This window comes from Pteropus medius, unplaced genomic scaffold (assembly GCF_902729225.1).
Source record: "Pteropus medius unplaced genomic scaffold, Ma_sr-lr_union100, whole genome shotgun sequence".
Lineage (NCBI taxonomy): Eukaryota > Metazoa > Chordata > Mammalia > Chiroptera > Pteropodidae > Pteropus > Pteropus medius.
Window position 1 is genome coordinate 11,735,415 of NW_024349225.1, and position 16,779 is coordinate 11,752,193.

General features: G+C 43.0%; 1 protein-coding gene and 1 long non-coding RNA gene across 6 annotated transcripts in view; one reads left to right on the plus strand and one right to left on the minus strand.

The window, feature by feature from the left end:
• LOC120617656 (uncharacterized) overlaps positions 1 to 9,224 on the plus strand; it is a 21,386-nt gene extending 12,162 nt beyond the window's left edge. The window contains exons 10-11 of the long non-coding RNA XR_005656986.1: positions 1,077 to 3,592; positions 6,555 to 9,224. This is a non-coding gene — a long non-coding RNA (uncharacterized LOC120617656). The remainder of the gene's footprint in view (positions 1 to 1,076; positions 3,593 to 6,554) is intronic.
• DARS2 (aspartyl-tRNA synthetase 2, mitochondrial) overlaps positions 1 to 16,546 on the minus strand; it is an 18,561-nt gene extending 2,015 nt beyond the window's left edge. Inside the window, exons 1-16 of one of the 5 annotated variants that reach the window (XM_039881452.1) lie at positions 16,427 to 16,546; positions 15,875 to 16,032; positions 15,071 to 15,170; positions 13,367 to 13,433; positions 12,091 to 12,192; positions 11,609 to 11,704; positions 11,015 to 11,138; positions 10,257 to 10,303; positions 9,523 to 9,629; positions 8,709 to 8,778; positions 7,809 to 7,988; positions 6,649 to 6,756; positions 5,512 to 5,574; positions 3,450 to 3,602; positions 1,230 to 1,448; positions 916 to 1,026 (exon numbers count right to left, since the gene is read on the minus strand). In XM_039881452.1, coding sequence (XP_039737386.1) covers positions 916 to 1,026; positions 1,230 to 1,448; positions 3,450 to 3,602; positions 5,512 to 5,574; positions 6,649 to 6,756; positions 7,809 to 7,988; positions 8,709 to 8,778; positions 9,523 to 9,629; positions 10,257 to 10,303; positions 11,015 to 11,138; positions 11,609 to 11,704; positions 12,091 to 12,192; positions 13,367 to 13,433; positions 15,071 to 15,170; positions 15,875 to 15,998 — 1,671 coding nt within the window. In that variant the 5' untranslated portion in view covers positions 15,999 to 16,032; positions 16,427 to 16,546. Of the gene's footprint in view, positions 1 to 777; positions 1,027 to 1,229; positions 1,449 to 3,449; positions 3,603 to 5,511; positions 5,575 to 6,648; positions 6,757 to 7,808; positions 7,989 to 8,708; positions 8,779 to 9,522; positions 9,630 to 10,256; positions 10,304 to 11,014; positions 11,139 to 11,608; positions 11,705 to 12,090; positions 12,193 to 13,366; positions 13,434 to 15,070; positions 15,171 to 15,874; positions 16,331 to 16,426 lie in introns of those variants that run through there. The other 4 variants (XR_005656984.1, XM_039881455.1, XM_039881454.1 and 1 more) reach the window with 4 other exon arrangements.
• Between the last annotated feature and the right edge of the window lie 233 nt (positions 16,547 to 16,779).

The window sequence follows — 16,779 nt, forward strand, 5'->3', positions numbered from 1 at the left end:
CAGACCCGCACGGACATGGAGGGGCGGGCTCTGGAAGGCAGGACGAAAGCAGGAAACCATCCTGCACGGGGGCCTGGGGAGGGTCAAGTGTCAAGCGCTGCTGGGACAGGCGGGGCAGCTTGGGGGCTGAGAACGGGCCACTGGGTTTGGTGACCAGGAGTGAGTCATGGGGCCGAGCACGTGGAAACACTGGAATTCTGTCGCGAACGGTTCTCTAAGCAGACTGCAGATCAGAATCCAGCGGGGCGCTTCCGAGGAAGCCGTGCCAGGGCCTCACAGCGAGAGCCGGCGACGGCACTGGTCTGGCGGGCGGCAGCGCTACGTTCTGCTCCCGCGTGTCCCACTGTCACGGGCGGCAGGGCAGGGCCACCGGTGCGGAGGGGAGCGGCAGGAGCGATGTGTTTTCACCGACTCTCAGAAGGTTGGCAGAGAAAGGAATGAAAAACAGGCTGCCAAACGGAAGGCTGGAGGCTGCGACTCCGGGGCGCGGTGTGTTAGGGGCCCCGGTGCCCTTAACGTGAGGGGGCTGGTGCTTCGAGTTTGCCAACACCGACCTCAAAGCTACAGTTCCAGCCCAGCGTCCACCTGGGAGTCAGTCCCCAAAACAAGACTGTGGGCGAATTAATTAATCTGCCTCAGTGCCTCATCTGTAAAATGGGCAGAATGAGGGTGTTTATCTCGGAAAGTAACTGCGAGGGTTATGTGTGTCAATGATACAAAGAACCGAGCAGTGCCTGGCAGGCCAGTCAGCACCCGTGAACAGCCACCGTCGCTTACCGACCGAAGTCTGCACTGAAGGCAGAGAGCCAAGCCAGCACTGTTCTAAGCCTAGTGATGCCTCCATTCATAACGCATTTTAACAGGTAAATATTCTAGTTTTCCAAAAGCCAAGGCCGGGGTAGATGACGAGGTCACCTTCAGGACCGTTTCCAGGATGTGGCGCTGCAGCCGCGCATCGTGGATTCGGATGGACCCGCCTCCTATCTCGCTGCCGTTTAAAACCAAGTCATAGTGCTGGCTCCGGACCTAGAAGATTCAGGCCTTTGTGTCAGGGTCTCTGGCTTTCTGTTCCACAGGCTGAAGACATTGCGGCTGCTCAGAGAATGTTAACTACTGACTCAAACCCGACGGTTTCTTCTGGGGCTTCCAGAACAGGGCCGGACTGCAATGGGAAGTCCTCTGCCTTTGTTCCCACGTTTCCTTTTTACCTGGAAGGGCAGGTAAGGTACCTTTTCGGGCTCAGCGGACAGGAGGTGGATGTCGCTGGGGTGGGGAGCAGTGAATGGGTGGTGGGCTGACTCCAGCTCTCCAGGGTGCCCCTCCTTGGGCAGGAAGAGCGGGAAATCCACCACCCAAAGGAAAGAGAAGCGAGCCGGGTCACGCAGCACCACTCCCCTCGCTTCTAGAAGGTCGGCACACTCCAGTCGTAATTGTCCCAACAGAGAGCACTGCAAACAGAAGACAGGAACATCGAGGTAGGTGACAGAGCAGGCAGCAAGTGACGGCTGGATTCTGAAGCCAGGCCACTGACTGAGAAAGGATGAGCCAGTGATCGAAGGGACACCGTAAGTTTCTCCGGAGACAAAGGCGGAGGATGACCTGACCGCGACACGGCTGGGGATGACTGTCAGACTCAGCAGCGTGGTGAGCATCTCACAGCACGGTGACTGAGCACACAGCTATCAGAGCCTGACTGGCCTGGGTGTGTCCCGCTTTGGGTCTGTCCCTAACTTGTCTGCACCTTTCCCATGATAAAATGGAGATGAAAACATCTACTCCAAAGGCTGTTGTGATGATTCACATCAATAAGACACTTGAGGCACAATGTGAATGGTGGCCGTCACAGTGACGACGCCCTTACTGCTCCTGACGGGTGTGGTGAGGATCCGGTGAGTGCCTGCACGCAGCCCATGTCCAGGCAACGCTGGTTCACCAGCGGTGGTGTGGGTTAGAGTGTGACTTTTGAAACCAGACTTTGGGGGTCAGAAAAAAAAATCTGTCTCCTCCACTTGTGTGTGTGTGAGCAAAAGTTTTAGCCTCTGTGCCTCAGCGTCCTTGTCTTTACAAACGTTAAGAGTATCAGTACTTCTCTCAGTAGGGTTGGCATGAGGATTAAATAATACACACCGAGTACTCAGAACAGTGCTGGGCTGCAAACAGGAAGTGCTTAATAAGTGGCAACTATGACCCCTAGGGCTTCCCTCAAAAAGGACAGGAGACATGCTGGGACACGTGCCCGCGGTGTCACTTTGTGGCCTGTTCTATCTTACACTTAAATATCCACACGGGCCACTTTTACTGCAACTGATACTCAGTGTGGTTCTCACGAGTCTGGTTTCTGGCCCTTTCAAGGACGTCCCAGCAGGGACGAGAACGACGCCTTCCTGAGAAAAAGAACGTCGGCGTGTGGGTTTATACCACGGGACGCTTAACAGCCAAAAAGACCGCAGCTCGATTTTTACATGACACAAAAATCCCACGTTCTTTTTTCAGAAATGCATTGACAATAAAATTTATATTTCCCCAGAAAATTTAACAGTGCTGTCTCATGGCTGGTGCTCAAAAATAATGTCGATAAATTAATTCATTAAAAAAAATGTGTATGCATTACCAAAAAAATTGTAGAGCTTTCTTTACAATTGCAGGGGAAGGGAAAGACAGTGGATTGCATTTAGTTTTGAAGCTGAACTCTGAAACTTCCTTTGGAAGAAATAATAAAAATAGTGCAAACACAAATAAGCATGAACTCGACAGAGTACTAATGGGACACTATGACTATAAAGAAATCACATTATACTATACTGCAAGAGTGAATTTATATCACGCTAGACCTTTGAAGTATATTTTCAATGCTCATATTCGTCTTTTACACCACACTTCTGCATATGTTACAGTGATGTGTAAAGCCAAATATACACCAAGCACTCAGACAGTGCTGGGCTGTGAACAGTCCTCCATCTACCTCCTGAAGAACAGTGGCTCGGCCAGTGTCTGGTGGCGCGCACCACCTCCCAGCTACTGCTCCTGGGGTAGGGCCCTGCCGACGCGAGGCTACGGCCAGCGCTGCCTGCCAGCCCAGCAGCCTCCGGCAGTCTGACCGGTCCCTCCACATTTGCAGGAATGCACTATGTACAAAAGTTAGTGACTGCCAAGTTTTCTTAATTTGCAAAACCTCGAAAATGAAACTACTTTTTCATAATTGTATAATGAATGCCAACAGCCCTCTAAGTGGCCTTCCTAATGAGAGCCAGGTCCGATCTGTGTGAACTGTGCCCGTGGAGCCTGGTAGCTGGTGAAAAAAGCCTAGTTTTTCTAGATGCTTTATGAAGCACTGAAAGATATTTATCTTTCAGCTCTGTCTGATGACATGAACGCCCAGTGTCAAAGCCACGCCGCGTGCGGGGAGGAGGGGCGCCAGCCAGCCTCGGCTGCACGGGAGGACTTCTCACCGCTCTCGAGTGCTCTCCGGCCGTGAGCAGGAGCATGTCCCCCTCCTGGGCCTGCATGCGTCTCATGAGTCCCGACCCCTGCTCCTCCATGATGAGCTTGGCGACCGGGGAATTCCAGTTCCGATTGGCTTTTGGGAATACAGGTAAGACTTCCTGTGATAAAGACAAAGACTCCGATTTTTTAAAAAGTGGGGTCGGCCTGTCTATCTTGTGGTACAAGGACTTATTGTTCCTAATAGGAGAGAATCTGCATGAGATGATCTCTATTCCTTCCCTGAACCCCTTCAAAATGATACTAATGGAATTAAAAAAGTAATCTCATCACAATGAAAAAACAGAGAGAATGGAGGGCGAGGAATATCAGCAGAGAAGAGCTCTCTGCAGGTTTCTGGCAGGTTGCAAGTGAATGGAACAGGAATGACTAAAGATTCGACGTGCAGGAAGCTCTGGCCAGAGACCGCGGAGCAGCCCACTGATTTTACCCTGCAGAATCCTGGACACGCTCGGGGCTCTTTTGGAGCTTCGTCTCATTGCAGGAAGTTAACAGGGAAAGTTTAAAATGGACAAGAAGGGGAAAAAGGGCAGTACGTGGCCAGACGTCTGGAAACAGACCCCGCGACATGGGACCGGGGTGGCGCAGGCTAGCGCATTTCATTACGAATCCTTCTTCGTTGTTTTTCAACCGTGGGCATGCGCATACTGCTAAGAATACACAAACACTAATAACAATTCAAGCCAAATCAAGTTAAAACACTAATAAATTAAAAAAACAAGTAGAACCCATTTCTAATATAAAAATTCAGAAAATTAGGGAAGTAAAAGAGAAAAGAGGAAAAGAGAGTAGAAGAAGAAAAGAAGAAAATGTAGTAATAGTTCAAGTTAAAGGCTGCCAAGTTAACCTTCAGGCTTATCTCCTAGATGCAGGTTTCAGACACTAGTAAAATAAAAATAAAGAACCCAAATCAGGAGATACAGGGTTGCCAATTTCGAATTATATCAAGGGCATACAACAAACCCAAAATATTATCTACTATTGCTATCATTTCATAAAAGAGCATTTTATAGCCAAAAAAAAAACCAAAACAAAGCCAAGAAGTAAAGGATAGTTCTTTAAATTCATTTAACTTTATGAAAAACTTTTTATATTTTCCTGACTTTTCCATTATGCCTCGGCCAGCCTTGGAAACCACCATCCTAATCTTTCTCATACTGAAAAATCTCTTTGAGCTTGAGCTCTGAGGCTTGGGAGGCGCTAGTGCGACAGGTGGGCAGTCCGTTTTCAATTCACAAACAGTGTGAGAGACAGCTGTGACCCACGTACGTGGAATTCTGTGTTCTCCTTTTCTTACGAACATTTTCCCCATATTGCAAACTCTTAGGAGACAAAGTTTTAGAACAAACTTTAATATGAATTCCTTTGATTACACTTTAATCTATTTAATCACTTCCCATATGGTTTCATTTTATTCCTGTTATAAATGATATTGTGATGAGCATAAAGACTCCTCATATTTTGGGTCCTTCCTTTCTTTAAAGTGTCACAGAAAATTAGTGACTAAAAAAGCCTGACTGTTTTTAAAGTTACTGATTCCAAAATGGCTGAGGCAATTTATATTTCCAGTGAGAATGTAAGAATGCCCACTTTCCACTCCTGCTCCTCCGTATTTTAGTTCTGCCATTAGCCAAGCCAAGAACATAGAACATGATTCAGAATTTTAAAAACCAGTATGAGAAGAACAATGAGTACAGGCTTTCTTTCCCACCTGCCACATTCTCATGTAAACCTTGGGCACTGAGGCTCTGCTTGTTTTCCTAACTGGACTGAAGTTCCATTGTTTCTTTTAAAAATATGATTAACGGTGAATTCAACTGTCCAAGTTGAAATCTTAGAATTATGCCCAGAGGTTAAGATTAAGTTTAAAAATAAAAAGAGGAAAAGTAGAAGGATGATCTGAAAGAATAAGACCCTCGAAACTAACAGCGTGAGCGTTCGAGCAATTGTTAGTCAAAAACACTGAGTCCATAAAAGACAGAGGAAAAAATGCTCTAATTAACTCCTTACCTGGTTAAAATGGTCAGCTGCAAATTTTCTAATGTGTTCAATGTCTTTCCTTGTTAAGAATTTCTGATGAAAGAAAATTGAAGTAAACTCATCAATATGACACTCAGCTTCATAAACATGTTTATATCAAATGGAACAGAAATCCATGTTGTGTCTTTCCATCACAATAGATTGAACGAAAATTTAATTTCTGTTGCCAAATGATAGTTTTTAAGCTTGTTACAGGGCTTTTTTCCCCCCAATTATTCAAGTCTCACTGAAAATCGCTGTGAATATATTCCATGTAATATGTAGGATAAAGGTTCAAACTGAATCTTTACAACTGAATTGTGAAAGAAAAAATAACTTTCAGGTCAGTAAGATGATTCAGAATTTGAATATTTCAAGTCTCTTAAAATTCTTTAACTTTTTCTAAATTGTCTCAGTATCTTTCTAAGTGAGACACTATCATCAGAACTAATATTCATGGGGCCCTAATTGGGTATGGGAGACATGGGAAAGGGGAGATGGGTCTCATGACCCAGCAACTCTTATGATCTACTTAGGGAAGAATGGACATCCTCAACTTGGGGTAAATACAGGCGACACTCATTACACTGAGCTTACCTGAATCCATTCATCATGTCTGGACTACAGTATGGATACCACATTACTTTCCACTGAACATAGGAAGTGAATTAAAAGTAATGAGACCGAACTCTTACTCCCATTTTGAACATACTCAATAAGCTTATGTATCCAAATGAGTAGTCTTTCAAAATAGTAATCTTGTTCAAAAACCAGCATACAAGGGTTATGTTGGGCTAAGCTAACAGTCCTTGGACAAACTGAGGCTGGAGACAAAATATGAATGCTATTTTATGCTCATGACTGGCAGAAATGATCCCAAATAAAGTACAGGAGTACTTTACAGCATTGTTTAGAGAAGAAAAAAGCTCTAGATCTTGAGCATAAACTCATATTCATAAGGTTTTGTTGTTTTCTACTTACAGTTTTAGGGACACCGTCAGACTTGATATAAGAACATATATTCTTGTTTGCAGAGAACTGCTCTTTCTGAAGTCGAAATGTGCCGACACTGACCATCCGCACTTCCCAAACACACAGTCCACACATGGAGAACTGTGCCTCACTTACCGCTCCGTCAGAGACGCACATGGCTTTGACGGTGCCCTGGGCCGTCCCAAGCGCCTCTTGAAGGAACCCAGCCTCTGTGTCTCTGAACGCATCACTGAGATCTACGATCTGGAAAGCGGGTAAAAATAAGGTCAACTAAACATGAAGGAATTTTTATCTCAAAACATTTCACAAACAAGATTTTAGAGAAGAAAGCAGATCTGTTAACACATACAGAGTACATTCACAAGGTGGTTACCACGGGTCGGCACTATGACAACGAATCATGGATTATTTGTGAATATTAATTTATTTCATCTGTAAAACAAGAGTATGAAGCAGGCGCTCTTATTATCCCTGCTTAATAAATGAAGAGACCAAGGCGCAGAGAAGGAAATGCCTTGCTCAAGATGACACGGCTAGGAAGTGGCAGAGCCAGAGTTGAACCTGCGTGGTCTGACGTAAGAACCACTATTCCACGTGACACACGAAGAAACGAGGGTGGTGAGTTGGCAGCTGGGAGAAGGCAGTCAGGACTTTTTGTGTACTGTGTTTTTCACTCTAAGAATTGAGCACTGCGTATACACAGAGCGAGCAGAGCTGTTTCTAAGGACCGTGTACTGAGAACAGACACAAATGTCACTGCATCACCAAGACAAGGGCTGCTCCTTTCTAACAGCAACTACCGAGGAGCTCGCTAATGGAAACTGCTCCTTATACCTCCTACCCTTACCCTTAGTTACTGTGTGTCCATCTTAATAATGTGAATAAACATTTCCATACGTTTGAGCTCTTTAAAGAACAGTGGAAAAGAATAAACTCTTCCTCATTTGCCTTCCAAGTGTCAGTTTAGCTGAAGAAAAACGAGAGGGCAGAATAGGGTTTTTTCCCTTTTGAGTTACCATTCATGCCCATGTGATGAATAACTTGTCAGTCATAAAAACTTTATTGCAGAACCTCGCTCTTGGAAATGGGCTTTGGAACACAGTAGAAGACAGGGAAAAAATATTGTAACGCTAAGAAGCTCCTATTCTCTCGGCGTATCTCCATGACAAAGGTAACAAGCCAAGGTAACGACAAAAAAATATGATAAAACTATGAGTATAACTCGTTGTAGATTTCAAAGTGGTTCGAAAGACTGCAGGACTGTTTGGGCCAGAGACCTGGACAGTGAAAAGTACCTTCATCCCAAAGCGAGTGTCGGGCTTATCAGTTCCATAGCTGGCCAGCGCCTCAGCAAAAGTCAAAGAAGGAAAAGGAACCCCCACAGGGCCTTTGTCGCTGGGCCAGGAATACTGGAGCAAACCCTCAACGAGACTCCGGATCCCGGTCTGGTCTACAAAAGACATCTCTATGTCAATCTGAAACCAAATGACATAGGTAACTAACTTGAACAGCCACAACAGTCACATGTACGTATTTATATATTTCTCTGGTTTCAAGTCACCATAGGATTTGGGACATAAATACTTACTACACAGAAGGGAACAAACACTACCGGATGGCTGTTTTATGTCCGGCACTGTGCTAATGCTTTAAACACATCGGATTGTTTAATATCCATGACCATCTCAAGGCTAAGGCTCAGAGAAGCTAGGTAACCTGCCTGTGAACGTGTAGTTGGTGAGCAGTGAAGCTACACTTGATCCCGGGCAGGCCACCTTCAAAGCTTATGCCTTGTGTGCTTTGCCACACTGATTAACATGCTACATACAGAAACCAGTCACAATAGTTCTGATGAGTCCACAGATTAGAGAAATAGTTTAAATATCAAGAATACACAGAATTATTGGTTCTTAATGTAGAAGAGATATCTTAAGGACGTTATCACATCATGACCATTGAAGCGCTGTGAGAATCTCTGGCTTTCCGTACTTGATAACTATTCTCAGTGTAAAAAGGAAACAGGAAATAGATCAAAAAGGACATAATCAGTATCTGAAATGCAGACTAGTTTCATTAAATATCTGATGGATAAGATGTAATGAGAAGGACAGTATATGGGACTACTGTTCTGGCCGGGAAATACTTGGCTGTAGTGAGGCAGAACCAGTGAGAGACAAGTGAACGTAACTTAGTACCTGAGTGAACTCGGGCTGTCTGTCTGGTCTCGAACCTTCATCTCGATAACATCGGGCAACCTGAAAATATCTACAGTTGAAAAACGGCATGAGTCATGATTCTGGGAAGACTTACACACTTTTCAACAGAAGTTCATGGCAATACAGATATGAAATAAATGAATAATGGTAACTAAAGGATGTAAGAAATTTAAAAATCCTTCATGGTGTTCTAATCAGCTACATGGCTGAGCCATGAGAAATGGATTGTTCTATCTACTGCTTTGGAGACACACAAAGACACCTTTGGAGAGCCACACATGAGAATGACAGGCAAGGCGGCGCACGCTTCTTTCCAGACCCTTCTGTGTCGGCCGCACTGCAACCTGTACTGCTCCATGAATACACCCGAGCTTTCCTGTGCCCTCCACGCTCATCTTCGTCTGCTGAAATGCAGCTCTTTCCCAGGAGGCCTAGCTCAGAAAGTTCTTTATAACACTTCCCAAGACAAAAAATTTCAAACCTTTTCAATACCTACTTTGCAACTCTCAAGGCACTTATTTTTGGTTTCTGTCACAGTTGATTTTATTATCCTATTCTTACCAGACCCATTAACTCCTTGAGAGCAAAACTCATTCTTTGTTTTGAATCCCCTGCCACAGCTACTAGTTCTGTACTTGGTGGCCACCCAACGAATCCTCACTAAATGATAACCATGAAGTTTTAGGGAATTTTGCGTTTTCCAAACTCTCAGACATTTTCTAACCTTCTTTTAAGAGATCAATTTTTCCCCTCCTCCCCACTTTTATTTTTCTGACAGCTACTGAAAGCTCACCTGTCTAAACCACCGACCATCAGAAGCTGCTTAAACTGCTGAGGACTCTGAGGCAGAGAATAGAACCTCCCAGGTTCCCTGGATGGTATTACAAACTCTTTTGCACCCTTGTAATGAGAGAGGGAGAACAGGGGTACTATTAAAAACAGAAACCCAAGAATTGCAGGAAGTTACTATTTCAGCCCTCAGTGAAATAAAATAGAGCAAAGTCCCCACAATGACAGATCATTTCTTGCAGTCCCCAAAAGGCTTGTACATAGTAGGCTTTAAATAATATCTGGACGTAGTAGGTATGAAATGTATGCTTGTTAAAATGAATTCTCAAGTCTGTTACTAGCTAAACGAATTTTGTGCATCAATTCCTATTCGAGTGTCTCCTAACTGTTTTTCTAAATTAAACTATAGTTTTACAAGTCCATAGTCTGTATAAATAGGTTAAATATCAAGATTTAGAAATGTTAGCTCTTAATGAAGAAAAGATCTATAAGGAACCGATTCATTATTGATTTGCATCTATAAAACTGAAGAGAAAGAAAACTCACATTGAATAAAAGGATTCTGACTCAAAACCTGGCCTATGTAATTTTCTAGACTCTTAAGAAAATCTAGTTAATGTGACCATCTTGAGGTAGTAAAATAAATAAAAGAAATACAACCAAGTGAATATAAAAGCAGAGTGGTCCAGTTTTATAACTAATAGGACATCGGTAGGGTGACTTAAGGAACGTACATACCCCTGGGGTCCTTTTAAACAGTGTTGGTGTTTCCACGTCCACAAACCCTAAACAGAGAGAAATGCCTCAACTTAATAATAGAGAGGAATTTGTCAAATATGATGTCTGTGGTACAGTCCAACAAACTTGAGGCTGCTCTTCATTAGGAATTTTGACTGAAATAAGTTACCAAGCCCATGGATCCTGGTTTCTACAACTCCAAGGAGGAAACTGAAGGTTTTCATAAATCTTATTCTGTTCATACAGTTGATGCTTTTGTCATGAAATAATTCTAATTATTTGATGGATTCCTGTCCACTGGACTGTTCCGGTTTTCTAAATGTTCTGCTAGTGTAGCGAAATAACACAAATAGAGTAGAAACAACCCCAGGACTCATTAATGAGTCTAGTTTATTTTCCATGTCATTTCTGAGCTCACAGCGAATGATACATGAGCATGAAAATTACGAAAACATAACAACCAAAGGGCTGTCCTACCTTCACTAGTGATGGGAAACAATGTAAAAGGCACCATCACCTTTGAAAAGCTATACTTGTGATGTGGTAGGCAACTAAATTATGCTCTAAGTTAGTAAGTTACACTGTAGGACAAAACGCCTGGAAAGTAACCTTCCAAAAACTGCTGTACACATTAAGTGAATTCCAGACCTCAGGCCCCAGCTGATCCAATGATGCTGAAGAGAGGACGTAGTAAAACTGCTGAACGGAACAGCAGGGATGCTAAAAAGCTGCAAAGGATACGCAGCCATCCCCCTTACCGTGCAGGTTACAGAGGTAGTCCCGCATTTTCATGACCATCTGGGACCTCAGCCGCAGGTTATACTGCATTTGGAAGCTACGCAAGTCTAAGTAGCGATACTGCAAACGGAGAGCCTCTGTTTTCTAAACAAATTTAAAGATTTTTGAGTTTAAATATTTTTCAAATCATATCTACATGCTTAGGAAGTCAAGCCAACATTTTATCACTGTTAGACGCTTAAACTTAGTAGACATAGGATCTCCTACGCTACTTGGCCATTTCCAAGCTAGACATAAATTTCCTTTCAAAATGTAAAAAAGAAACTAAAAAACTTGAATAAAATCACTCCCCAAGTCTTAAAGATAGAACCACGTTTCAAGCTGTCTTAAAAACAGTCTAGGTGTTTAGAAACTGCAACAGCTTAATGAGTTGTCACTATTTAAGAACAATTCACCAAGAAATTGTAGAAATGATGGAACATTTCATGATACATCTATAACAAAATGTTTAATGTTGCAATAGTTAAAGTTTTTCTTTAAAAAACTCTGGAAATGCTTCTCTGCTCATTAACATTTTCCAGAGACCTTATTTTATTAATAACAGAGGATCGCACCTTCACAAAGTCCTTAATTTCAAAGGGCAGCTTCTTGCAGGAATTCAGAAGTTGAGCTGTTTTAACCTTGATTTCAATGTCACCTGTTGGCATTTTCTTAAAGAGAGGAAAAGAAAGACCTATTTTCAGAATCACTCGTCAGGACGTGTACACAGTGAATGTTTGTAAAACACATGATTTACTTCAAATGTAAAATGCACAGTGCTTATAATGTATAGTGTAAATGTCTGTGCCTGATTTTGACGTTCTTATGCATATCTGTAGCTGATGTGACTGGTCATTAACAAATATCCTAATGTGTATTTATATAGGTGTGTGCGTCTGCAGTGAAGACTTGGAGATCTGTAGGATCATTTGTAGAACTTACAGAGCTGTAGTGCCTGATGTCCAATAAGAGCTCGGCCTCTGTTGCCTGAATGTGTAATCAGACAGTGTGAACGTGCACAGGTAAAATTTACATAGACAAGGTCTAAACTACTAACTGGGTTCTCTTGTCCTGGAGGTCGGGAAATCACCGTCCCAGACACTTGCACCACAGATTCCATGGGGGCTTCACATAAAATCTTCTTCACAGAAGCAGCCGACTATAGAATAAGAGGGGAAAACAGTTCCAAGAAACAAATGAGCTTAAAGGAATCTGTAGTAACAGACTTTCTGTGGTTCAGAAAAACGTTAATACTCATGTAGCCTGACCGCCATATACACTGGGGCTGTCCTTAATGATTTTATTAAAGAATTTGATAATTGCATCCCCATTTTGACTCCATTTAATACAGCAAGTCAAACTCTTAACAGCTTAAATTATTTTTCCTTAAAGGAAAATAAGGAGAACGATTAATGCAAAAAAATCCTACATAGTTCATGAACCCTGATCCCTGAAAGATAATTCATTGCTCTTATGTCAAACACTAGAGCTGAGTAGGTATTTTCCTTGGGCATACAAACATTTGTAAATATTGCCACAACAGAAACCAATGCTGCCCAATAATCATAACGAGAGTTCTTTATCTTACCTAATTTTAATGGGAATTATTTTTGAGCAGGTAGTACCTTCACATGGCTGAAAATTCCCAGGGTACAAATTGATACACAGTGAGAAGTCACCCTCCTACTCTTGTCCTAAAGCCCCTTAGTTCCCCTCCCCAGAGGCACCGTGTTACCAGATACTCATGTGTCCTTCTGGGGACATGTCAGAGAGACACACCCACACTCTCTCTCTCTCTCTTTCTCTCATATAATAACAGCACTCTGCATGTTTTCCTGTATCCCATTTTTTCCCCATCTAACAATATACTTGGTTTTCTCTGCCCTTTTTAGTACATAAAGAGCTTCTTGACCTTTTTTCTATGGCTGTAAGGATATACGGTTTTTATACCAGTCTCTTATTGGGGAACATCTAGATTCCCAATTTTTTTCTATTAAAAATAATCCTGCAATAAGTAACCTTGTATTTATGTCATTTTGCACCTGTGTCAGCCTAGGTGTAATTGGCTAGAAGTGGGTCACTTTTTAAAAAAAGAGTTGATTTGTAGTAGCCTTTTACAGAAATTAGCCCTTTGTTATTTGATGTGCTCATTAGCATATGTCTTATTTATATTTATATAGGGGTACATGTTTGTAGTGAATATTTTTTCCCAATTTGTCATTTGTCTTAATGTTGCTTATATTGTTTAGTTTTCATTAAGCTCTGAATTTCAAACCTCAAACATACTCAGCTTACTCTAACCACAACATCAAAGAGGCTTTCGGTAACAGTACCTCATCCTGGGGAATGACAACTTGAACGAGCCCGTGGGAATCTCGTAGCACCAGGAAGATGTTCTGCCTAATTAATGAGGAAAATGAACATGTTAGGATAAAATCTCTGAATCCAAACTTGAAACAGGCAAAATAAATTAAACAAACAAAAGACCCATATGAGTTCTCATATTCCTTTTTTTAAATATGTGCTTTCATTAGCTACAGTCATGAAATTTTCTATGAAGCTATTTAAGAAAAAAAGACTTTTTTCATTTTCAATTTTTATTGCCAATTATATATACACACGCACTAATGTTATCCAGATGGCTTATTGATGAAAAGATGTTTAAAAAATTTAAATTTTCATTGGCTTACATCTTTATAAAAAAATTTTATTAAATTTGGAAACTTTCCACATATTAAAATCCAAGGTAATACTTTAGAATATTAGAAACATGATTGGTCATTTTTGAAATATAGCAACATAGTCTTTTCCTAAAAAATGATACAATCTAAAATTTTCTAGAAAAGGTCCAGCCACTAATTTAATACCTTTATAACCCATCACAGGTCCCCCAAATCCTAATATTTTAGTATTGATGCTACATATCTCATATTTAATACCAAGAAGAGGGTCAGAAAGCCTCCCCAGATTTTGAGTTGAGAAGATAAAGTCAGCAAACTTATGGGTCAAATACTCATTCATTTGGGACATAGTCTTTAGGAAGGTTACACAATCTATGTATTTGGGATCTCTTTATTGTGAATTAATGTACTATTCAGAAATGTTCTAGAATACAGAGATGAACAACAACAACAAAAATGGGCTCTAATCTTAAGGAATCACTGTTCTCTACCTATATGTAGAATAAAATAAGCTTTTTCATGCTCGTGAGAAGCTGACCAGCTGGTCCATTCCCAATTATTGGACCTAGGGACTGTGAAACAAAAATTTTAACTTCCAGGGCTGAAAGTCTTTTTAAAAGAAAGGGTTTATTAGACCATCGCCAGCAAAAAATGACTGGTCTTGGGCGTGGAGTCTAAACTACCAGCAGCATGGCTGGGGAGAAAAGACAACATGTCTATCATCCCATAGTTTTGCAAGTGTTTTTGTACATCAAGTTTGCGGGGGGGAAAGATGTAAGCCATTCCGAAAGAATCCACATTAGCTATGGACGAAGAGAACGGGAGAAGGTGAAGCGGGCTAGGGGTGGGATTTGGAGAGCAGCAGAATCCGGAAAGCTCCCGTGTCAATGAGCAGGGGCCTGGGGCTTGAAAAGCCTGGCTAGTCACTCTTTTTAGATAGTCTTGGAAATTGACCTGGAAATTAGTTAATAATTCCAATACACACTAAGGAGTGTGATCAGTCTTTTGCTGGTTTCGGACTATAGCTGTTAACTAAGCCCTTTTTGTCTCTTCCTTCTACCCTCTGGCCGGCTGTAATTTAATTTAGGACATCTCAGAATTTTGTCCTAGTCAGGACTCTTCAACCCTCATAAGCCAAGGGATATTTCAGTCGGTGATAGATCACACTTCCGCAGATGTTACTGGTACTTAGTGAGAGTGACACTATTTGGGTCTTTCGAAACAAAACTGAAAATTCAGTGAATTCTGAGAATCCTGCAGTTGTAAAGCTTTTATTCTTCTGACTGTTTAAATTAATGAAGGTTTGAAATTGCCTTGGGAACACCACCGCACATTAAAACATCTGCCTTGATTTACCTGCGGTACTGAATCCATCCACACAAGGTGACTTCTTGGCCTAAGTGAGAAGAACGCAACTCTCCACATGTGTTGGTCCGGGCAATAAAGCTGCTGAATTCTTAAAAAGAAAAAGGCAAGATTAAAAATATCTCATTTGCAAACTGCATAAAAATAAAGACTCAAATCACATCATCTTAGGTATGTCACGTCAATGGATAAAATTTATAGTTAAAGTAGGTCATTTGATTCCATCACTATTAAATTTACCTGCAAATGTCAAGTAAATAACTGTCTTAATGTAAATTTCTGCTGTTAGGAAATCTAAATTTCTTTGATCACTTAGCATTTGCGTTGACCAAAAATTACCCTATTCCTAATAGTGTGCGCATTTCTTCCCAAGTGAAATAGGACCTTAGGAATTACAGAAGTTTGATGCTGCAGTAACTAACTTTAGTATGAATCTAGAGTGAAAGTCACTTGCACTCTTAGAAAACACTACTCAAAATATTTTTAAACGTGGAAGAACTTTTTAGGCTTCTTACTATTAGATGGGGTCAAATATGTGGTAACAGAAAGAAATCTAATGATGGGCAGAGAACACAGTGCAATAAATATATATGCCTTACTGCGGAATTGTACACCTGAAACTTACTGGATTTCGTTAACCAAAGTCACCATAGTAAAACAAATGAAAAGAATGATTTGCTTCTACACATGAGGCCATCCAGTTAAGACTAGGGGGGGAAATGGAAGGGGAGCCCTGCGCCTGCAGAGAACAGGAAGACGTGCTGTCAGAGGATGAGAGCGCGTCAGTGCTTTCACCTGGAATTCTCCTCTGCGTACTCAGCACCAGATTCCTGGAGAGAGAACCCCAGATCAGCTGGGCGATCCTTCCGGTGGGTGCGGCTAACTCCCAGTTGAGCCGATTTAACCAGCAGGAGACCATGGTGCCGCAGGGAGCGGGACGCTCGCGAATCCCACTGCCGGTGTTGGATGGTGGTCAACAATCCGTTTTGGAAGTACCCACGAATCCCTTAAAATGCTAGCAGTTCCCACTCTCGTCTCCAATACTTAAGCCCTCCTCCGCCGAACATTCGAGTACACGTGTCTGGAAACTGGATCGTCCTGGCAGGTCGCCGGGGCCCTTGGGGAGTGGGTAGGAGAAACCCACGCCACCCGGTGCGTCAGTCTCCACTTATTCACTACCACGGCCGCGGCCAGAAGCGCCAGGCGCGTCCACACCGCAGCGCGAGGCTGGGCCCGCGCGCACGCCGCGGCGGAAGGGGCCGGCTCCGCGCGCACGCCGGCCCTTCCTGCCCCGCTACCCCTCTCCGAGGCGTCCCGCGGGCAGGACCTCCCAGGCTGGCGGCCGACCTCAGAGCTTCAGAAGGAGGAAGGACGGCAAATCTAGAACGTTCTGAGGGCCCGAACCCCGCACTTAGACCGCCGGGAGGAGTCGAGTGCACCCCGAAACGCCCGCGAGCGCGCAACGTTACGGTGAAGGCATCCGACCAATCAGAGCGCAGGCGCTGCCGCCATGCTTCGCGCGGGCGGAAATTGGACGGAAAGCTTCGCGCGCGGGGAAAAGCCGTAGAGCAACGGCCGCGAGCACAGGCGGGTGGACGATAATGGTTAGGTCGCTCGACCGTGCCCTCAGTTGAAATGGCGACCTCAGTTGCTTCACTCACTTGGAATCGGCGGCCGGGAGGCTCCCTGCGTCCGGCCGC